Source organism: Epinephelus moara, chromosome 14, assembly GCF_006386435.1.
Source record: "Epinephelus moara isolate mb chromosome 14, YSFRI_EMoa_1.0, whole genome shotgun sequence".
Taxonomy (NCBI): Eukaryota; Metazoa; Chordata; class Actinopteri; order Perciformes; family Serranidae; genus Epinephelus; species Epinephelus moara.
Genome location: NC_065519.1, coordinates 5625819 through 5650642, shown reverse-complemented (window position 1 = coordinate 5650642; position 24824 = coordinate 5625819). Strand labels below are relative to the sequence as shown.

The 24824-nt window shown below is 39.6% G+C and overlaps 1 protein-coding gene across 2 annotated transcripts; it reads right to left on the bottom strand.

Moving 5' to 3' along the window:
- zfyve21 (zinc finger, FYVE domain containing 21) lies at positions 1-24824 on the bottom strand. Of its 2 annotated transcripts, XM_050062792.1 has the most exons (8): positions 24626-24824; positions 18581-18631; positions 14893-15061; positions 11265-11340; positions 10837-10928; positions 10517-10570; positions 7850-7980; positions 1-5494 (listed from the first exon to the last, which is right to left on the bottom strand). In XM_050062792.1, exons 1-8 carry the CDS (start codon positions 24749-24751, stop codon positions 5459-5461), a joined length of 735 nt encoding a protein of 244 aa, XP_049918749.1. In that variant the 5' UTR covers positions 24752-24824; the 3' UTR covers positions 1-5458. The 2 variants fall into 2 exon arrangements, with proteins under 2 accessions (XP_049918749.1, XP_049918750.1); XM_050062793.1 differs by lacking the exon at positions 10517-10570.

Below are 24824 nucleotides of genomic sequence, written 5' to 3'. Positions count from 1 at the left end.
TATAAACACTTGATTTTATTCTCAACAGAATAATCCAACAAAGGGTGAAGAAGCGTTTTCAGTATAATAAATGAAGCACTGGGATAAAAATGACTGTGATCAGGGTGGGCTTTAAAGTGCAGGTACAAACACTGGCTGAGGGGTGACTTACAACAAAAACTCTTCATTAAGTCAACACTGAGGACAGTCTGAGAGGGCTGCACAGAAAATATAACAAGATGATCATACAGAGCTTCCTCACGTCCATTCATTTTATATAGAAACAGCTACAAATAATGTCATAACAGTAATCTTCAGACATTTAAAGCTGTTATTATATTCAACTAAACTGCAGACATATGGAAATTCATTGTAAATGTGGTGCATTTTGGCAGTGTGTGATTGTGATTAAAAACCAATTATACTGGTCTCAGGTCTGATTTAGATGTTTAGACTTCACCTGAAGGGACGATGCATTTTATTAGTGTTAGATTAACAGTGAAGTAGGAAGCCAAAACAACAATGGAGAGAGGAAATTGCTGTAGCCTTAAATTACAGAGGCTAATATGATCATTTGTGTTCCTCACTGTGCAGCCCTCACATGTATCTTCATAACAAACATCTCTATAATGGAAGAACCTAACTGGATACCCTTGTGAATGTACAGTAATGCCTCTGAGACGACATCGAGAGTGACCACACAGACGACTTTTTACACAAAAACCTCACAAAACCGTCCTCCGTCTCTGTTCTTAAAAAAAAAAAGTCTCGAACCAAACGACAACTTGTGGGTTTAATTCTTAGGTGAGCAGCATATAAAAATAAACTTTATGTTACAAAGTGAAAGCAGAGGTGCTGGACGTTGGTTTCATTGGGTGTGACGCAGAAAAAAGGTCAAAAAACCCAGCGGTTAACCGATTCTTTGCTCCATTAAACGACTTTTACGTTGTTTCTTCCAGCTTTGAGAAAAACAGGGAAGACGCACAGATGCCAGCAAACTATTGTAAAGCCGATGATACTTGGTAATCGTAGCTAAATACAGCACATAGTGTTCGCGACTGAAACTGCATTTATAATATTTAATATAATATTTAATGTTTACAAACCGCAACTGACAAATCCCACTCATTCTGCCTTCAAGGTCGTTTTGTCAGTGGTTGTTTTGACAAAAAAAAGTCTAAACAAAATCCACTTCCTATCCATTTCTGGAGGTTTCATCTGCATCTCACCGTCTCGCTCAGCCTGAAAAAGTCGGTAAGAGTTAAGATTTTTGTGTCACAACACTTTGTTTGAAGTTCTTGTAATTGTAAAAGGAAACTTTGGTATTTTTCAGCCTGAAACCACATTTTCTCCTTCAGTTCAGTTCGGGACACTATTTTCCATGGATGGTACCAATGGAACCGTTCAGTACCGTCCACATGTTTGGTCTCCCCTCTGTTGGGGTACCTAGCACACAGATCTGGTACTAAAAGGTGGAGCTGTGAACACTGCAGTCTGATTGGTCAGTAGAGGACGGTCAGTCTGCTCAGGGCTGAGTTGTGTCTGGTTTTGAGGCTCATGTAACCACTGTTCATACTGTGGAGAGTTTTATTAGTAAACTGTAACTATAAAATGAAAGGATGTTTTGCTGCCTCTCACAGCAGCTGGAGTCTGAGAGAAAATAACTTCATTCACTGGGCCGACTGCCGGCGACTTTTAAGGTGGAACGTTAACTTATTTAATGTATGAGGTGATGACGCAATCCATCAGCACACCTTAAATTTCACTGTGACAACTTTTACCATCACCCAGCTTTTATAGTGTCTTTTGGATGATACACTTTTAGTAATAAGTGGATCTTCAAATGTTTAAAAATACATATTAATTTATATTACAAAGCATCACGGAGCGTCGTTCCTGTGGGCTATAGCAACACTAAACCCCTGAGCTTGCCTGAGAAGGACTAAATGCACAAAGCTGCTATTTTTAAATATCCCATGGAGAGAGACTCTCACTGCAGCCTGTTCTATTTTGTTCTGAAAATGTCAGCGTGCAGCCTCGTTCTGTGGACGATAAACGAGGTGCAGACTTCCATCTGTGTCACCAATAATGAGGAAGTGACAACAACCCCGCCCACATTTAAGAGGATTATTTGTGGTGGAAACGCTAAAAGGGACCGAGGGTCTAGGTACCATGTCTGAAGGGTTACTGTTGGTTCCAAAGGTACCACACTGAAAGTGTTTGGTGGAAACGGGGCTTATGTGACCTATGGACACGTCACCATTTGAAATTGGTGGAGTGTTGAGAGAGAGCGCTGCAGCCAGCAGCAGTAAAACAAACCACAACGTAACTGCTTGGGGCATTTGTTCACTGTTGATGTACATCCACTACAAGTGCTTGATTTTGCCATTGATATGCTCAGATTGTGTCCGACAACATTATGGAAAGGATCCCTGCAGAGAAATTAAACGTTTTCCTTGATATTGTTTGTTTGTCATTGTGTGTAACCAAGTCTCGCTCAAGGAGAAGTCTGGTTCTGAAATCGAGAGCTGATTTGTGGAAAAAACAACGGTGGAAACGTTATTGAGAGTTGGAGGGAGGAGTGCAGGGAAGATGTGTTGTGGAAGAGGACAGAAAGTGTAGCTTAGTGTTATCTAAAATACTTATAACTTCAAGGCTGAATATTTAGCCCATTTCGACATAGTGGGAAAAGTCTGCAAGATGTCAGAATGAGACTTCTCCCTGAGCGAGACGTGGTTCTTTCTGTAAAGCCTAGTTCACGTTACACGATTTTCACCGCGATTGTGACGTCGCAGAGGATCTTGAGAGCCACCTTGGGTCGGAGGTGAGTCGGCAGATAGTCTGCCACGACGAGTCCTCATGTGTGAACAAGCCTACGAGCAAGTCGTCCCCTCGTCTGTGACTGGGACTGGATATCTGGCATGCTAGAAAACTGGAAAAGTGTGACACGACTGACATCAGCCAATGAGAGGCGGGATACGTCCCACGTCGGCACGCAGGAGGACGGAAGAAATGTGAGCAAGACAAGCCGCAGAGTTGCCAGGGCTGCTTATTAGCAGCGACTTTGGGCTTGTTCCTAAAGTGAAGTTGCTTATTTGGACTTGCTCTCTAAACATCACCTTTCTCTATATATATCCGTCGCTTCTTTTGGGCTTGTTTCCATAGCCCCGGTTGCTTGTTTCTCTCCCAAGATCTGGCAACACTGACAAGCCGGCAAGCAACAACAACAATGGCGGCGTCCACAGGATCACGGGGGAGAGCGTTGTGCTTGGACCCAGGCCCTGGAGGCAGATCTCATTCAACACTGGGAAGAATATCCATGACTTTACCACGTGTCGTCTCAAAGTTTGGTGATGTCACCGCGTTATCTGGGGCTCTGTCGGCGAGGGCTCGGTGGAGAAATCTTGTGGCGTGCACACACAGGTCGTAGCGTAATTATAGAAGTTCTAGTCTCCAATATTCACTCAGACACAAGAAGGCTGAAAAACACCAAAGCGATTTTAAATTAGTTAAAAATACACATCTTTACCCAACAGTGCTACAAAATCCCTAAAATTTTTGTCCAACTGAAAATTATCAAAACTTTCAGCCAGAGCTTGAAGGAAAATTGGGGATTTGCAGACTCTATCACAACATCAGGGCTTAAATCTTTAAAGGTAATGTCACATTTGTGTCACGTGGCAGCAAAAACTTTCATCATGGAAATTAAAACTAAGGTTCGGAAATGTTTAATGTCCACTTAAAGGTCCAGTCTGTATTTTTGTTTTTGACAGAAGCTATGATCTAACTTTGAGCTCAGGGCATGTACAGTATATCTGGCTGCATAGCGAGGTTACATTTTTTCTTGCACTGGCTAACAGTTTCACCGTCTGAGTCAAAACTATGTTTCTCTTTAGAATAGGTCCTCGGAAGTACAACTAACCACCGAACTGACAAACTCACCAACTCAACCAGCACTGAACAGCAACTGGCTGACTGAAGGTGGTGATTTCACATCCTGGACAATAATAACAAAATTAAAAAAAAAAAAAGGAAAACCCGACAGGGTAGGACAAAAGCAATTACTGTTTACAAGTGTTACAAAAAAACTATCCTTCAGCTTTAGAAGTGATGCAAATACGTCGTACACACTTTGTGTTAAAGTAGGAATAGTTAACAAAATAGCTCATACAAAACTTTAATCCATGAAACTACATTTAAAGCATTTATTTATGTCTGTGTGTTTATGCTTCACTAGAATCAGTGAATAGTCTGTAGTTTCCTCAGACGCAGAGGTCTGAAGATTGAAACCTGTAAATAATCGTAGCAGAGAGGAGAGTTATTGACGTGTTAATCTACAGAGAAGAAACAGAAACCTGAACTTTCATTTACTCTGAAACTGTCATGGACGCAGGTGTGTTAAAGGAAAAATCCAACAGATTTTGTTTACATTCTGGTTAAATTTGTGATGCTCTTTGCATTTCACCAACTATTCTGTCCTCTTCTAGCCTCTGCTGGAATCCTACATTTCCCAGAATGCCTCCACAATGCAAAGCACATCACGTGTAGCTGCTTTTCTGTCTACGTTAAAGGGTTTTACAGGTGGATTTGTCCTTTAATGTGTGCGAGACAAAGCTTTATCTGGAAGATCAAACTGGTTCAAACGTCGAGCACCCATCCTGCTGAAGGTCCCTCGAGCACAGACATACAGTCCCTACTTGGTGCTGTTGAGCTGACCTCTGTAGAAGGAGGGTCAGCTAAATTAAAAAATAAAAAACCCCATCCCTACAGGGATCTGTAAAGTGTCTCATCACTCCTTCAAGGAAATAAAATCCCAGTTGACACACACACACACACACACACACACACACACAAAGAAGACATTTAACTGCAGCATATAAAATTATTGAAATAACTGTGCCTCTATCTGAAGATTTACTGCATCTCTGACGTTATGAAAAAAGGTTTAATGAAAGGTCTAATGTCACATTTCATTGTTGTTATATTGTCAAAGTTCAACTCTAAATATCAAAGGATCAAAACTCTCAAATCTGAGAAAGTTAACAGGAATTAAAAGCAGAAGCTTCCCAAACATCAACGGATTCTACCTTGTGTTGGAGAGCTTCTTCTCTTGCTGTCTCAGTTTGTCCCACATTTAGACATTAATGCTGCATGCCCTGATTTATGTATTAAAACAAACAGGATTATAGAACTCTGAGATGTAAAATGCCAAAAAGACGAATAATCAGCCTATCTGTGGTAAACATGACGTACAAAGTACTGGTTATAGAGGTAATAAAGTGTTTTCTTCTCGTATAAACATTTCTCGCAGAAATCACCATGATAAGAACTGGTATCAAGAGCCGATGAGGAATCAGACGGATAAGCAGAATCAGAACTGGTGTTAATAAAAATCCAAACGATACCAAACCCCGGTGAGACCGGGTACAAAAACACTTGGGTGTGTGCTGCCTGGAGGGTCGGACAGGCTGCCTGCAGGTCACTGGTCCCGAGCTTCATACAGCAACTTGGCCGCCTGTGAGGGAAGACGGAGATTTAAAAGAACATGTTAATGCAGCGCAAGGATACATCACATCAACAGCTACAACTCTGCTATTCAGATTCAGATTCACAACACTTTATTGACCATAGTGAGACCTTACAGCTGCTCTTATACCATATACACACAGAGAAATGATAAGAAAATGGAAATAGAATAAGAAGTGTGTATAATGTGACAATATATAACACGAGGGCTGATCGGCCGTTTATGTGATTACATATTTGTGCATTGTTGATTCAGCCGATGTATTTTTAAATCATAAAAACAATAAAGACAATGTTAAAAAAAATGGAGATTCGCTGTATTCGGGGTGGGTGATACGGCCCTTAAATAGTATCATGATATTTCAGGGTATTTTTGCAGTGACAATATTCTTGAGAATATGACAAGGTAGTAAAAAAATATTTTATTATTAATTTAAGAACAAAATAAATGATATAGTTTTACAGTTTGCATCAAATATTCGGTAAAAACTAAACAAAAGAAATGTCCCCTGGGATCTATATATATAAATCAACAGGTGATTTATTGATTTTTTACATTCTTAGATCATTATCATCAGTGAGACAAAAATGCAAACTTAAGCCTGAAGGTGGAGCCAGAGGACAGGCCATGTTGTGAGCCCTCTACAGTGTGCTTTGCTCTTAATGCTAACTTATTAGTTAACTATTGGCATGCTAACATGTGTGCATTCAGTACAATTGAGCTATTTAACATTAATGTGCTAACACATAATTACTCTCCAACAGTTTACGGTGTTTAACAGTGACATCACCAGAGAACAGGTGGTAAATCATCACATTACAGGAGCTGACAGTACAGAACATTTAGCATGATAGACAAAACATCATCAAAACTGTTGCAGATTGATTCACTGTGGATCTATTAAAGCAACTCTTAAATTTCTTGCATTTCACACAGCACTTAGAAAAAAATTGAACATCCACAACTCCCGCCTCCCTCCAAAGTCCCATCCCCTTCCTCCATTACGTCCTCATTACGTCTATGATAGACGTAGGCGTTGGCAAGGTAACGTTAGATACACGGAAAAGGAGAGCGAGCGTAACGTTACAAACAAGACAGGAGTTTTAAAACTCAACCGGAGTCAGTGATGACTGATGTGTTTTAGAATAAGGTTACAGTGCTAACGTTAGATAGTAGCGTTAACATTACTATTAAGTGGAAACGCACAAGGAAGATAAAGTTAATGTTTCAGAGGCTACGCTACTGTAGGCTAACGTTAGCCATTAGCAACTGGATGCGGTGTTGTCGTATAACGTTATATGTTATATTAGAAGCACACTAAACATAACGTTACCTGTCCTGCACAGTCAAACGCAACCCTGGAGTTTTGAAACTTATCCAGGGTCAGTGATGACTGATGAGATTTATAACGTAAATGCTAACGTTAGATAGTAATGGGGGTGGGCAAAAAACAAGACGGTAGGCTAACCGTTAGCAGCTGGATGCTGTGTTGTCATATATAACGTTATAGCCTATGTTACATTAGAGACAAACTAAAAATACCTGTCCAGCAGAAACTCTACAACCATCTCTTCGCTTTTTAGCTCAGGATGAGGCTGCATCAGTCTTTGCCATTGCTCGAACGCAGAGCCCATGTTGACCCGAGTTTTGGCTCTCGCAGCATTGAGTTCTCTCTTAGTGTTAGCTTTTTCTGCTATATTCTTTGTTTTGCCAACTGATTTCCCTGTTGGAGCAGCTGGAGGTGGAAGCGGTGGTCCAATGGTACAAAAATGAGTTTTTATCTCTGGTGGAATTCACTTACATTTCAGTGTGCCATCAGCTTGTTAATAGCATTTTTTTTTTTTTTAAAGATATTTTTTGGGGCTTTTTTAGCCTTTAATGTATAGGACAGACAAGCGTGAAGGGGGGAGAGAGAGAGAGGGAGTGACATGCAGCCAAGGGCCACAGGCTGGAGTCGAACCCGGGCCGCTGCGGCAACAGCCTTGTACATGGGGCGCCTGCTCTACCACTAAGCCATCGACGCCCCAGTTAATAGCATTTTAACCTAAAAAGGAAAGCATAAAATTTCCAGAAAGCTAAGTGTCGCTTTAATCAATTAAATTGACTAATAATTTAAACTCCAGGCTTCCACATGTCGTCAAAGTTGACTGGATGTGCAAAAAAGAAGCCAACAGTAGACTCAGACATGCACGATACATTAAAACAGGAGACAGTTGTTCCTTTGTCACAGCTCTACATTGTGTATAATGTGATGAGTATGTATTTACACTCAGCAGGACTGTAAGACTTTAATAAACTGTATTAGATACATGTACAACTGTTTGCAGTGCAGTGACATCGTACCTTGTGCATTGCAGCCAACCATAACGAGGCCACCTTCTTGTCGTCTGCTGCCTCCATACGGAGCTGCTGGGCGTCCTGAGAGCCCATTGGCTTGTAGTGGAGCAGCATGCCGCTGGCCCGTGACGTCCCTCCTGCACCCACACACAAACACAGACACACACATATCTGTAAGATAACCAGATTGATGGATTAAACTGAATGAGCCTATTTGTCAAAGAAAATGTATTTTGTGAGTCTTCTGTCTTCATAAATTATCAGGTAGCAAGAAACAAGACTGGAGTCCTCAGCTCAGACTGGATGACATTTTGAAGAAAGTTATCGACATTTTGAAGTCTGTCACTTTGCTCCTCAAAGCACTCACCTCACGAACACTTTGGGAAAGAGCTAAGACTTCTTTTAAACACTGTAAAAAAAACTTCTACACAAATAAAGTTTACATCTTTGTCTCACTAAAAACAGCTACAGGTTATTTAATGAATAATAAACAAAAGAAAGGGAAATGTGCAGCAAACAAAGAAACAAACCAAAAATAAAAATGTCAAGATATCCCTTAGTCACAAACTGTGTCCCCATGACAGCAGCCTCAAAACTATCAATAACAAACTCTTTAAATGATTCATGCACAATCACACAGATGTCACAACAGAAGAGATGTGAGGGGAAGAAACAAAACAAATTAAAAAAAAAAAAAAAAGGAAGATAAGAATCAATGAGAGAACACAACAAGAAAAAACAGTCACCTTCAAAATAAAATGCAGCACAGCCACCAGAAGAAAATGTTGGCACTGTACGTGTCTGCAGACCACAAATTTGTTACAAACGAACATTTCATATCAGCATTTTTAAAATGACCTTGTATATGAGCTAAATGTTTTTTACCAAGTCGTTGCTGCTACTCAGCGGTGTTTTTAAGCAACTTGCTCCTGTTTTTCCACCGGGGATAGCGCCACAAAGTGCAATTGTTTATACAAAGTCATATCTTGATACGCGCGATATTTCGTTGACATATTGCCATACTGTTACCCACGGCAACAACAAGCACGGCTGAAAGCGAAATTATTACCGTCTCTGCGGTGGTTCCAAAAAGAGGCGCAGCTTCAGTAGTGTGGAATAAACTGTGTCGTCCTGAATGTTTCATGAACAGCCCCGGACTTCTCAGACTCTTTAAGTGACTGACCGCTCAGAGGGAACTCATTCAGCAGCTCCTCTGGCAGCAGCACAGCGTCTCTCCCTCTCCTCTCGTCATGAGTTGGTGTCGTCAAGTGATTTTGTCGTAAACCTTCGGTAATGTAAACCTACTTGAATAAACTCCATATATGTGACTGTGTGATAGTTGTGGTATCATAACAGCCTGTCACAGGTTACAGCGTGATGATTAGAGGAGAAATGGCAGAGCATAACCGTCCAGGTGGAAAAAAACCCAACTCAATCATTTAGGATTTTACTAAAAGAAGGAAATCAGCTGTTGATTTATATATATAGATCCCAGGGGACATTTTTTGTATTTGGGAGCTGTTTAAATGTGTAATTAGTGGTAGATTTTATTTAGTTGGAACTATTAATATTGTAACAGAATCTGAATCTCACTCTGAGAAGAAATGAGAGATCATATTTTTTTTAGTATCGGCACGGTCACTACCTGGAGCTCGCATAAACAGATCCTGGGTTTGTTGAAGGTGGCAGTGCTGTTTGGGCTGAGAAAGCCTGTGGGTTTATCTTCTCTATCTCCTTTAACTTTAGGTTATATTGGAGTTATGCTATGTAGCATGTGAAATAGAGTATGGTGAATGTGCTAGGAAAGGTAGTATCAGCACTGTCACTACCTGGAGCTCACATGAACGGAGCCTGGGTTTGTTGAAGGTGGCAGTGCTGTTTGGGCTGAGAAAGCCATGTGTAAGTAAGGTAAAGGAGGTTGTTGGGTTGGTGCGGGGAGCAGTGAGACCTGGCATTAGGGGAGTGTCTCTGGGACGCCAGAGATCAGTGTCTGGCCTCCTGGAGGTGTTGTGGGACCAACTAGACCAAACACTGGTGAAAGGAGGTTCCCTCCTGATGACCCCAAAGACGTGTTAGTTATCACTGCACACTGGTCTGTATAGTTAAGCCTTGCCATAATAGCTTATCATAGGGCTTAGGAGGTTATTGATCTGTCAGTTTTTCCAGATGTGACTGTGCCAAAACATCTTTTTTCCCCCCTAAACTGAACCATGTTACCCACAGTGTTAAAACGTAAAGAAACCTAGTTTTAACGCCTCTACTACATAATAACGTACAGATGTAATGTATTGGTGGTTTGCTGAAACATACAATGCCAACATTTTTTCTGCCGATTGGGTTGAAAATGAAGCACCAAAACGGATTAAAGTAGAAGGTGTAGTCAGGCTCAACATGTTCAAATAATACAATAGCTGCCACCATGTTATGAGAAGTTTGTGGTTAGATGTATGCATTGCTGTGCGACACAAACATGCTGAATGCAAGGGACAGGAATGTCAGATTTTTGGACTCAGAGACATGTTAAAACATAAAAGGAGAACAGTATCTTTGGTTTTATTTTCAGGCATCATCATGCACACAGGATGAAAAAAAAAAAACAGATCTGGAAAAAAAAGGAGGATGGAGTGATGACGATGAGTGACCCAACCAACACCAGAGTGAAGCAAAGCTAACCTTCAGAGATATACTGACTGTCCAGCAGACTGGTGTAAGTGTGAATGTCATTCTCTGAGCCCAGAGGAAGAAGAAGAAGAAGAGTCGGGACGCCAGAGTCAAAGCAGCAGAGGAGAAACAGTTTGTTAGTGTTCGTTTAAAACAAAAGTGTTAGTGTTAATCAAGAAATTATTCAGTTGGTTAGTGGATCCATCTCATGGAAAATAAAACATGGTGGAGACACAAGAATTTCCAGTAATTAACACAACAGAAAAGAAGCAATACACTTTAAATTCTGATTTTAACACGTGATCTTGGGGCGGTCTGTAACAGAGTCTCACCTCCTGGACTCGACCCATCCGTCAAAATCTGCATGCTGGAGATCCGAGACAGCTCTACCTCAAAGTGACTTTCACCGTCGAGGAACAGATACCTGACGATTGGATAGAAAGTAAAAATAATTTTAAGAAATCAACACAACTACTAATATAGTCAATTGCTTTTTCAGTCCACTAGAAACATTTTGCTGCGGCAAAATAATGACTGAGTTGAGATGAACAGACAGGATGAGGACATCATTAACAGTTGGAAAAAAGATAATGAATTACAATATATTTTATCGCAGCATATTTAAAATCGCAATAATATTGTGTTGTGACAATATCGTATAGAGGATCCTCTGGTGATTCCCACCCGTAATATATATATATATGTTGTAATCATGATGTGTGGATATGTGGAATTAAAAATAGATAAATTAAAAGCCCACCTGTGGTTGTTGGAGAGGCGACACGTCATGGTTTCAGACTTCTCCGACGTTCCCAAAGTGACGACGAAGGTGCCACCTGGAAACAGAACAAGTCCACACGTGTTAAAAGAAAAAGCGAAAACATTTAACACTGTAAGTAAATGTAGAAACCTCTTTTACTAATAGATAGTTATCATTAGTATTTTGGCCGTAACAATGGAGCCATATCTTCCACCAAAAAGGCACAGAATTCGAGTTCTTTTGTACAAATGAAAAGACCAACCAGACCCCAAAATTTAAAACTGGCGTGATGTTAAACCCTCAAGAATATTTTGGTATCGATTGAAATATCAATCTCCAATCCACAGCTGAGTGCCTGGTCAGATTTTCTTAATCGTGTTTTAGTGCAAAGAGAAAAAGACAATTACTTTAATTATTAATTAATTGTTTCAGTTATTTATCAAGAATAAAATGTCAAATATTTTCCGCTTGCAGCCTCTAAAATGTGTTGATTTTGAGTTGAGCATTTTGTTCTAATTCTGACATTTTATACTTTAAATTAAATGACGGGTTAAAATGAAAACATACTCGAGAGATTAGTCAATAACCCCAGAAATTTAAACTTGTGCAAATTCATTGTTCACGTTTTTTTAAATCCAATAGTTCCTGATTTAAATACAAATGTTTAAATACAGCTGCGTGTTTTCAGACAACAGTCAACATTTGACAAGTCTGGCTTCTTTTGTGAAATGGAAAAGGGATTTTTTTTTTAAAAAACATTTTTTATTTTAAAAAAAATCTGAGATTCTGATGATTGAGTCTGTGATTAGATTTGAACATTTTGGTCGATGTTAAATATTATTTATTTCACGTCTTTGTTGCAGTCTGTTTATTCCGAGGAGCAGCTACAGATGCAGTTCTGAATATCGATGCGTAGTGGAAGCAATTAATTTTTTTTTTTTACCCAATTAAATACTTTTTAAGTCAATAAAAAATTTTTTATGTTATTTAAGTCATTTTTTAAAATTAATATTTTGTGTCAAATTACTGATTTTTTTAGTTATCTTCGGTCAAATTGCTGCAAAATCTAACTTTGTAACTGCAACTTCTGTTTGTGTTGTCTACCTTTTTCATCATTTTTTTGTTTTATTTTTCTCTCTTTTTGCGAACAGGAGTGGTGATTACTTTATTACTGATACTGTGTATTGACAACCAAATAAATAAATTGGTTTTAAAATGTATTTAGTAAGCAGCAGTGTAATGAGCAGGATAATGTGCAGTAAGTGGGTCATAACTGCTAATCGAGCCCCAACAGCGTGATGCAGGACCCCAGTGCGAAGCAACAATGACCCGCCTGCTGCACATTACTTATAAGAGCATTAACTCGTTGTTGCTTGGGTTGAAACTACTGGCTGATCAGGCTTTTGAATAATCAAATAATACTTCTGTCTGTTGAAGTTCTCAGATTCAAACCAACAACCCTGATCTAGCTGTAGTTCAGGAGTCAGCTGACGCTTCTATCTTCATCTTCTGTGACCTTGTGTTTTCTGCTGATCTATTGATAACTCCATCATCAATAAAGCAGGAGGCCCCCCCAACATGCTGCAGGCTCTACATCACAGGCATTCAGCCGGCCGTCGTCCTGCAGCTCCGGGCTGCTGATGGATTTTTCATTAAGAGCTGCTGCTGCTGTGTATTTATAGCTACACACTGACCCACACTCAACAACAACACAATGGATTATCAGGGCAGGAGGAGGAGGCGGAGGAGGAGGAGGAGGAAGGGGCACTCTGTTAGATTATTTCAGAGATGATTTTAATAGTATTTCTGCTTCCTGTGCAAAGCGACAGGGGACTGTGGGTGTCACGTGACATGTGTCAGGTCATAAAGTCATATACTGATAATAAATTAGAGGCAGGTCTCAGTCTGAGACACTGAGCAACATTTCAAACCCTGACATATGAAACAGTGACTGGAACTTATCCCCAAATTTTAACATTCATATTCTACTATCTAACTTTTTGGCAGGACTTCTAATTCTCGGTGATGAGTTACCTTTACTTAATCAGAAGTCTTGTGTCGTTTACTTTGCTGTTTGAAATTGTAGTGGACCTTTTAATACAATTTGTTCTGTAAAGCAACAGTAACAGAGTTAAATGATTATTGGATTAATGAATTAGTCCATCAAAATTTGAATTTTCAGGCTAAAACCCTGGTTTCAGCTTCTCAAATGAGCAGATTTGATGCTTCTTTTTGTCATGTGACAGTTAACTGGATATTTTGAGGGATTTAAACATTTTAAATACGTCAATTTGCACTCTGATAATTTATTTCTTTCTATTATCAGGTCAAACAATTAAACACGATCTTCCCAGGCATTGCAGATGAGCAAAATGCTACTGCTGGCTAAAGCGTAGTTCACATTACACAATTTTCACCGTGATTTTGACGTCGCAGAGGATCTTGAGAGCCACCTTGGGTCGGAGGTGAGTTGGCAGATAGTCTGCCACAACGAGTCCTCATGTGTGAACAAGCCTACGAGCAAGTCGTCCCCTCGTCTGTGACTGGGACTGGATATCTGGCATGCTAGAAAACTGGAGAAGTGTGACACGACTGACAAAGAGCATCAGCCAATGAGAGGCGGGATACGTCCCACGTCAGCACGCAGGAGGACGGAAGAAATGTGAGGAGGACAAGCTGCAGAGTTGCCAGGTCTGCTTATTAGCCGCGACTTTGGGCTTGTTTCTGAACTGGAGTTGCTTATTTGGGCTTGCTCTTTAAACGTCGCCTTTCTCTATACACTGACAAGCCGGCAAGCAACAACAGCAATGGCGGCGTCCACAGGATCACGAGGAGTGCGTTGTGTTTGGACACAGGCCCTGGAGGCAGGTCTGATTCAACAATGGGAAGAATATCCATGCCTTTACCATGTGTCGTCTCCAAGTTAAAAAACGTAGTTTGGTGACGCCACTGCGTTATCTGGGGCTCTGTCGGCGAGGGCTCGTGGAGAAATCTTGTGTTGTGTACACACAGGTCGTAACGCAGTTGGCGAGACTCCCGCTGACAGAAACACACGTCGCCAGGTAGGAACACTCAAAAGATTACGATAGTCTCTGTGACGCATTTTGTGGGTTGAAAATCGTGTAATGTGAACTAGCCTTAACTTTACTCACACGTTAAACATTCCTGTCACCAACTAGCTGCAGACGCTGACCTGTTTCACGTGATAGTCGTGATGTTTCAACAGTTGCCACTTGACTTTAAATTAATTATATGAGAAGCGTATTCTTTTCAGTAACATGTTTTAGGATTTTTATGAAGATGTTTTTAAAAAATTGCCGAAACAATTTATGTTCAAACCATTTCCAAACCTGGAAAACAGTTTTTGTCATTTTATTTCTCCAGGAATTTCATGACAGTGCGGACCCTGTTTACCAATAATCCTGAGCATTCTTTACCACTGATGTTTTGTGGATGTGCACATAACTAATTTCACTCCTAATATGATTCTTGACAGGGTGAGAAACAGCATTTACACCAAACGTAAAGGGAAGGATTTAGAAAAGTGGAACTTCACTCTATAAACCACTTTAGAAACTGAAAGTGTTGCATGATAAAAAAATAAAATGGTCTAGGTTGAACTTCTCACCTCCCAGAAGCACTTTGAGCTGCTTTTCGTAGAACTCCATCTCCTTCTGGGAGGCCAGGCTGCACTCGGCGCACTGCCGCACCGGATCCACGAAACACATGCGGGGCAGCGCCACCTTCTTACTGCAGCATTTATCGCAGAAACACCGACCACATCGCCGACAGTGATGCTGCGGGGAAGAATCAGTTGCAGTCACATTTACTGTTTCTTCATCTTGTTCATATTGTGCAAGTAACACTAAAGGAACATTTCACCCCAAAAATGAAACACACATATTTTCCTGCTTGCCTGTAGTGCTGTTTATCAGTCTAGATTTTTTTGGTGTGAGTTGCTGAGTGTTAGCGATATCAGCTGTAGAGATGTTTGCGTTCTCTCCAATATAATGGAACTAGATGGCACTCGGCTTGTGGTGTGTATATGTATATTTTTGATTTGGGGGTGAACTGTCTCTTTAAATACAAAACAAAACCATAAAGTATTATATGATGATATTCAGGGAATAAAGTAGTGTGCATGTGGCATTTTAAAAGAAGCACTTGCTCTGCCTTGCAAGATATCATGAGGTTATTTGTTTCACCAATCACTGCATGAACCTGTGCTCATTTCTGCATCAACACACTTATCCTCATGAGGCCACCAAATGTTCAATCAGACACTTTTTTAACCATATAAATTTGTCATATATAATCAAGAAGTTATAGGGAAAGAAAATGCTGTACATACAACAATAACAAACCCTGTGGTTTCTGTTGGAGTCTGACTGATGCAGAGACAGGAAGTCTGTCAGCAGAAACTGCAGCGTGTTAAGTTTTTGGTCCAGTTCAGGCCAGAAAGTAACGATTTAACCAGAAGTCTGCGAAGCTGATGAATAAAATCTGAATCACCGACACTCACCAGATATACTGAGATCATCTGGTGTGACAGCCAAGTAGAAAATGATGAGTACAGCGTTTTTAAAAGGACAGGAAATTAAACACTTCAGCTGTTTGTCCAAAACAATGAGCTTCATAAGGAACACTCATCTTCTCTACGTTTAGTGGATTTACAAACTAAATCAAATACAGAAAAACAGTAAAACTGTTGTGCTTAAACCTCAAGAAGGCCGAGAGCTGAGTGATACGAAACCCATCTGTCATTTAGACTTCTTATTTTAACTTAAGTTTAAAAAGGTACAGTGTAGGATTTATGGAGATTTAGTGGCATTTAGCAGAGAGGACTGCAGATTGTAACCAGCTGAAACTTCTCCTGGTTAGAATTCCTTCAGTGTTCATTGTTCAGGAGGTTTTTAACGTGATCCATAAATGCAGCTGGGCGATAAAACAATCTCATAACAGGATCGCAATATAATATGTGTCGATGACGATGATAAACTATAGTCATTTTTATTCTATATGGATGGACCAAGATAGATCCAAACAGCGTGTCATGCAGCAGGAGTTAACAGACGTGTCACTGTTTGTGCTGAGGTGAGGAGGAGTTAAAAGTAGTGTGGACATAATGGAAAGAGGATAATTGAGTGGAAGTGAGGAGCAAAGTGGCAGAAGAAAAGCTGGCGTTATCCTTAAAAAAAGGGCGAAATTGTGGATAAAAAAGGTCACACAACGTCAATAATTTGGAGGTAGTCTGGCTACATGAAAGGCGACGACGCACGGACAGAGACGGTATGCAAAATATATCGTCGATTGGTGCCGACCAGGACGGGAAACACAAAAAAACCAAGATGGCAACCCAGCGACTACACTGAGAGCATGGAAATCTGGGCCAAAACTGCAGGAAGTTTGCCAACAAGTGTTGCTCAGTGGCCGAACACTAGCGGGGCTGCACCTAAACAGCAATCAATAGTGTCCTCTTTTGCCGCTGTAACCCTGAATGGGAAGTGATCAAAGAGGAGCAGAGATATAACAGACACAGTTGCATACTGTCTAGCTGCAGATGATGCCCATGAGCACCGTGGAGAAAGACGGGTTAAAGAAATTAATCAAAGCGCTAGACTGCAGGTGCGAGCTCCCAGGCAGGAAATATTTTTCTCAAACTGCTCTGTCTCAGCTTTACGACGAGTCCCGTGGGAAGCTGGAAAATCATTTGTCAGACATCATCAGGACACTTTTCAAACTCACGGCATTATCAAATTACATATCCAGGGTTTTCCCTTGTTTTTTCAAGACCAAGGTGGCAAAGGCCTGTGGCGGGGGGCATCTTGACAGCTGTACTTTTAGATACGCGCCCCCCCCCCCTCTATTAAATATGAAAGGAGGCCCCCACATGCTTGAGCTTTACACTGCTGACTTGTATCATCAGAATAGACATGTCCTGTGATTTTCAGCCTTCTATGATTATATTAACCCTTTACAGCAGGCACATCCTGACAGCTGAGAATATTACTGTCAGGTACTGTCCCCCCTCTATTGAATATGAAAGGAGGCTGAAAATCACAGGACATGTCTGTTCTGATGATACAAGTCAGCGGTCCTGAAATGTGTGTTTCTCCTCTATAATACACATTCTACATCTCAGAGGCGACGTCTTTCCACATAAGGGCTTCCTTTGCCTTTCAAATGGGGCAGAGCTCCGTGGGCAACAGTAGGAAAGACACAGCCCGAGGGGGAACCGGGATCTGACACAACACCGGAGGGAGAAGCAGGTCCGTGGAGCTGTGCGCCAGACGGAAAAACAAGCGTGTCGCACCGAATGCGTGCCGCTACGGTGTCGCTTTGGGTTGTGAGCGTGCATGATATGCGTCTACATTGACAGTAATGGGTTTGTGCGCGCAAAAGACGCTACATCTGAACGCCCCCCATGCACACACACACGGCCCACCTTTGTATATATATTGTGATAAATATCGATCAATACAGGAAAAAAAAATAAGGCAGTTTTTACGTTCTGATGCAGTTTGGTGTGTCGGAGATGGCCATTAGCCTAGCACCTGCTAATGTGTGCTCACCTTTCTCTCTTATAAGCTTAGATTCAGATGAACAAGATGAACATCTATCTGTCCGTCATCATCTCTTCCTCTCCAAAACAAACGGACCCGCTGATTAAAATCAGTAAAAACACTGAATAAAGCAGTTTCATGGTAAAAAAAACAGTATTTCTCTGATGCTGCTAGTCGCCGAGGGGCTGCTAATGACAGTGGTTGACGTGAAAACACACGTGTCTCTATCTAGACAAAGTGTTTCGTTTGTCCATTCAGGGCTACTGTAGAAACATGGCGGTGCAACATGACAATCTCCATAGACGAGGACCTGCTCCCTATGTAGATATAAACAGCTCATTCTAAGGTGACAAAAACACAACAATTCTTATTTCTAGGTGATTATACACTAAAGAAAACACTGGACCTTTAGAATACACACAGTAATGAAGGTGGTTGAGTTTTCAAAGTACCAGCTACTGTGAAGAAACGATTTCCTGAGCTTATTTTACCATAAAGAGGAAGAATTTTCTACCAGCTATGCAAAGAAACTGGGACAGGACAGAGCAGAGCAACAGATCGACAGTGTTATTATGTCAGCAGTCACTGGAAAGAAATGTCACCACAGAGGCCTCAGTGTGTCTCCATGCCAAAGTAAATGAACAGAAGCCAGGCGTGGAAATAAATCAAGTTTCACAACACAGACAAAAACGAAGGCTGGCTGATAAAGCTGAGATTTGTTGTCGTGATTGTGTTTGCAGGAACAAGACAAACCTTTCTCCTGATGAAGTCAAACTTGGTGTCACACTGCATACATCTCGGGCACTGGAGGACGGGAGAGAGGACAAACAGGATGTTACACAACGTGCAGAGCTCAAGTTCAGCAGCAGGTTATAAAAAAAGGTTTGAAGCAGAGTTTCCAATCACATGTTCTTATTGCTTTCCTGACATTAAGTCACCAATGGGACAAAAGTGTTTCTGTAAGATAAATAATGTCTTTAAATAACCAAAAACCCAAAGATATTCAATTTACTATCACAGAAGACCAAAAATAACGACAAAAAAAAAATCACATTTAACAAGTCAAAACCAGTTCATTTTGGCACCTTTCTTTACTAAATTAAAATGATTAATCCACAATCAAAACAGCTGCATATTCATTTTCTGCTGACTCCTTAATCAATCAATCAACTAACTGTTTCAGCTCTGTTTCTTTATTTCTCATTTGTTTCCTTACAGTTAACAAATGCTATTAATTCCTATTGTAAATCATTGTAGTATCGATCCATTAAATCCATTAAACAGACACAAACCTTCACTTTTAGATCACAAATACAAGGAGGTATAATGCAGAAGAACGTTCTCTACAGCCTTTTTAGTCGTGTTTTACTCTACAAATAAAGTAAATTCAGGAGTTTTACTTAAATCCAAGTGTTTTTCCATGTTGTTATAGCTACTTTTACTTCTGTAAAGGACTTGAATGGTTCTTGAAACAATTTTCAAACTAATAATATATCACAGAGGACAAAAAAACAACATTTGAGAAGTGAAAACCAGTTCATTTTTGGCTATTCAAGTCTGTTTTGACGTGTTTTTGATGTGCTGCAAGCCAAATTTCCCATGCACGACAATAATGAACTGAAATCAATTAAGACAGACACAAAGCTTCACTTTTACATCAGAAATATAAGGAAATATGATGCGGGAGAAACTTCTTTAAAGGCTTTTTTAGCCATGTTTACCTTCCCGAATATTATCAATGCAGGACTTCTACTTGTGTTCAAGTGTTTTTCCATAATACTATGGCTACTTTTACTTCTGTAAAGAACTTGAATGCTTCTTTTGTTACTTTTCTAACTAATCCTATATCACAGAAGATTAAAAGATCAGCAAATATTAATATTCGACAGGTCAAAGCCAGTTTATTTTTCAGTCTGTTTTTTGAAGTGCTGTAATGAACTGAAATCAAATAAAACAGACACAAACCTTCACTTTTAGATCAGAAATATGTTAATGCAGGAATTTTATGTATGTTATGTGTTTCTCCATGTTGGTATAGCTATTTTTACTTCTGTGAAGGACATGAATACTACTAACATGGAATAATAATAATTATACATCACAGGGGACTAAAAAATTAACATTCAAAACCTGTTTATTTTTGTCACTTTTCTTCACAAAATGATTGAAATTCATGTCACAATAGCTTCAGAATAAATTTCTGCAGCTTCACAAATCAATTACTCAATTCAATCAACTACTTTTTGCAAGGAAAAAGAAGTAATGTAGTGAATGCAGGAATTTTATTTGTGTTTAAGTGTTTTTCCATGTTGGTATTGATACTTTTACTTCTGTAAAACAGTGCTTCTTCTAGCACTGTTCTGACCTCTTATATGTCACAGGCGACTAAAAAAACATTAAATATTTACATTTGAAAAGTTAAAACCATAACTTGTGGCACTTTTGCTTACAAAATTGTTTAAATTCACTATCAGAGTAGTTATATATTAATTTTCTGATGATTAAACTAAATGTTAAAGTTCTGCATATTTTTTTTATTCATTTGTTCCCCTTTTGTTATAATTTTTTAAAAATATTTTGAGTTCTTTGTTACTTCTCCTCTACAGGTTTTTAATGTATATTTTGATTTGTTATTCACATGCTGCTGAAAGCTAAATCCCCCATGCAGGACACAAAAGAACTGAACTCAAACATACACAGTTCCTCAGTCTTGGATCTGGGCCAGGTGCACAAAACACCTTAAGATAAGATTGTCCTTAAAGTCCAAAGTAAGGTTTCTTTGGGGAAAAAAATCAGCTGCACAAAACATCCTTAAATCTTCTCCTTCAGGTTTCCTTAAAATGTTTACTTAACGATTTAAGTTTTTCTCATTATCGAAATCTTTTACTTTAAGGATTACTTGAAGTTCTTTTTTCACTTAAATGTATTTTTCGCTTCACTTTTTTTCCCCACTTAAAACAATTTTAAAAGCAATAAGAGCTAACAAAACAAAAACTGCTTATGTAAACATACATTTTACAGCCTTAAGGATTTGTGCATCTGTTGATTAAAAGAATTTCTTAAAGTTCGTTAAACCGTCAGACCTTAGTAACCAAAGTAAGGACACAAACAAAGGTACCACTGACTCCATCTTAACTGCAACATGGCTGAGTTTACAGAGGATAATGAAAAACAATAAGGCTTCCAGAGAAGAGTGTTCTGTGACCGGGAGAACACACAGATGGACACACTTAATGACAAACACATGATTTCCTGCTATAAATTTCACCAAGTCGATTTATGATTGAGGATTGCTCAACTTTCCAAAGCTGCAGTCCCTTTACAACTAATAATTGCTCTGTGGGTTTTATGCAACGGGATCTTTCCAGTCAGTTATTGACGAGGTATTTCATGTAAGCCTTTAGTGTCATACTTAAGGAACAAACTTAAGGTGTTTTGTGCAACCAGCCCCAGAACTATAAGATTTATGCCGTAGGCAAAGTACTTTACAGCCTTTTTTGGGGGCAAATCTGAGTATTTTGCTCAAATAATATTCTAAATCCAACACTTTTACTTGCAACAAAGTGTTTCTGCATTTATTTACTGCTGCTCCTGCTTCAGTAAAGGACTTAAATGTTTATTCTAACACATTAAACCTCATTAAACCCATGCATGTTCCTCTTGACCACTGCTTACAGATTAATCTTGTGCACAGAAAGCAGCAGCAGAGAAATGATTAACTCTGCTGGCTGTATTTCAGTGTCAGTCTGGTCAAAGTTCCTCTGTTGGACACAGACAGCTCTGTGTGCCTCCTCCTGTAGTTTTACAGCACCGTGGTACAAACAGACAGACAGCTACTGACTGCGGAGCTAACACAGCTGCTAGCTGCAACATGGCAGGCTAGGTGCGGACGTGGCTGTTAGCTAACAGACACAACTACCGATGTTTTCTCACTTTAACTCTAGTGAAGATATGACATCATGACAGAGTCGGTCGGCTAGTTTAAACAGTTAACTAGCTGGTTATCTGACAGGCTAAGCGTGTTAGCTGCCAAGCTGGTCGTGAAACGCCCAGTCCCGGGGCCAACTGCGATGTCCAGCTGCGTTCAGTTAGCCGCAGCTAGCATGAGGGGACCGGATGTTCGGAGGCTTTACAAAATAAAAGCGCTTCACTCGCAACACCTTGATAAGCTGTCTCACTATTTTTTGTTTTTGTGTTGTTTGTGTTTGTACAATATGTATTTTTTGCTTCTACATCTTTTTTGTCTCTTGTCCATGCACCAAAACACCACAGCAGATTCCCTATATGTGAAAACCTTCATGGCAATAAACCAGATTATTGTTCAACATTTCAGAGGTGATTAATGTACTTTTACTCCACTACACTGGCTTAAGTTTTAGTTATTGATTCGATTATTGATTTAAAATGTTATCAGCTAATAAATTATGTATAAAATTAATAACATAATTAAAATTCAGGAATGCACAATATTGGATTTTTGGCTGATATGTAACAACTCCTTTTCCCCACCTAATTTTAGTGATCATCAACTCTCTTCTGTAGTGGAATTAACGTCATACTATGCAGCATACTCTTATTGTTATGGTCCACCAGTGAATGGAGACATGAAATACAATACTTTTTAGTGTGTGCAATATAAATTAATTGTGCAAAAATTTTAAAAAAGCATGTTAGCTGATTAGTTGTTCATTTTAAAGCCGATATCTGCCAATAGCGTATTATTGAGCATCCCTATTAAAATTAGCTCCACTTTCTTTTCTAGTTGCATCATTAACAAATACATTTATGCAGCAATAACTATAATCCACTATTATAATGTAGATTATTCTGAAGTAGGCCATTCTGCACAATAAGTACTTTTACTTTTGATACTCTAAGTGGCCTATATTCAGTTACATGCTAATACTTTTGTACTTTTACTTCAGTTAAACTGTGAGAGCTGATGCTACTTTTACTTTTTCACCACAACTTAGTACATTGACTTAAGTACTGTACTTAAGCATAACTATGAGGTACAATCTGCCACTTTATATCCTACTGTGCAACACGTCAGAGACAATCACTGTACATTTTACTCTACTACAGATTTATTTTAGTTATTTTGCATATTCATATTGTCATCATTATAATTATTATTATCATAAATCAAGCAACATTGACCACTGAGGCCAACTTCATGATATGGGGTGAACAATAAGTGTCTCTGAGTGTAGAGGAGTGGAAGTATAAAGTAGCAGAAAGCAGAAAATACTCAAGGAAAATAACCCAAAATTGTACTTAAGTATAGTACTTAAAGGGGTGCTATGCCCCAAAATTTAAACATGTTATTCCTATGGTCTAAGAGTCCAAAAATATTATTAAATCCAAATCCAAAAGCCAGAGTGCTAAAATTCAAATTTGTGATGTCATTTTTCCAGCTGAAAACACCCAGTGCTCGGCAGGATACGCCCAGCTGGGAGCATTTCATAGAGAATTTTATTCAGCTGAGGTCTGGTTGCTATGATATGGAATATCCGCAGATGTAAACACACTGACACAAGGCAGAGTACTCGCTTTGGATGAGGAGGAAGGTGACGCATGTAGGGAGAGAGGACGGACCCGCTGGTCTGTGTGGTTTCATGAGAGGAAACATAATATATACACAGTGTGTTAACAGATTTCTCCTCCAGTGCTATCATTGTTCAGCACTTGTACATATTAGTTGTGATGGTTTGTCTCGACTGTGATTGAATGGCTGAGGTAACAGTGACGAGCGTGGCATTCATACCCAAAGATGAACATTTTTCAACTCTCAACACTCTCAAAAATAGTAATTCTCCCATTTATTGCCTGTGTGGCAGCTCCAGACTTTATACCCAATGACATCATAAGTTTGAGACTCTGGTTTCTGGCTCTGAGAGAGAGCAGCTCATGTTCTCAAATATTGACTTAACTTTCCAAGGCCGAGGAAATAACATATTGGAAGTCTTAATTTAGGTCGTGCTCCCCTTTAATGTAAAGTTGTGCAAGCAGGACTGTTGTTAGAAACTAAATATTTTTTCACTTCAGTTTTGCTACTTTTAGTTTTTGACTACTACTGTATACATTTAGTCAAGTGCTGCACTTTAGTACTGTTATGAGGTACATGTACTTTGCCTGCGTGATACCATTTTGTCCAGTTTATGCTGCTTCTCTACAAAGATTTTAGTTCCAGTTACTTTGCAGATTTGTATTATTAATACAAAATACAGACAATACACTTTAACCTGTTTTGATATTTTAACAATCTCCCTTTTTATTTGATTTAAATGTCTTTAAATTAGAATTGAATCGTGTGAATTGTTGAGCCTGAGTCACTGTTGGGACAGACAATATCTATCCATCTCTCAATATTTCTATCATCAACTCATAAATAATGATGTGTTGTTGTTAAATCAAGCCACCCAGGCCACTGAGCATGAGCTGATCATGATTAAAAACGACATTAATTGCCTCTAAGTAAACTGGAGTAGAAGTATAAAGTAGCAGAGAATGAAAATAATAAAGTATTCAAGACTAAGCTGAAATCCAGCAGCCTGCATGAGTAACTGTGTTTAATTATATTTCTTTTCATTGCTAAAAAACAACTTAAGTTTAGTCTTAGGTGCATTTATAATAATATAAAATAAACAATTATCGTTTATAATGTGACTTATTGTGCTGCCAATGCTGCTGAGCTCGCAAACACCGCGCTTATTTTGAAAATCCCGACCGGAACTGCCGTGTTAAACTCCTAGCTAGCTTCATGCTGTCAAACAAATCCTCCCCGCCTCGTCTCACCTCTTTATCCGGGACCCACTGCGGCTCGTCCAGGGAGAAGGGGCTGTTAAAGGCGCCATTTTCAGGCACCATGCGAAGGCCGCTGGGGCTCCGGACGAGTTTCTTTCCGTCAGGCACCGCGGACATGTTTCTGTTAGCAGCTGTTTCTCCTCTCGGTGCAGCACAGACTCCCTCTGCCACCAACTCCTGTAGGGACACG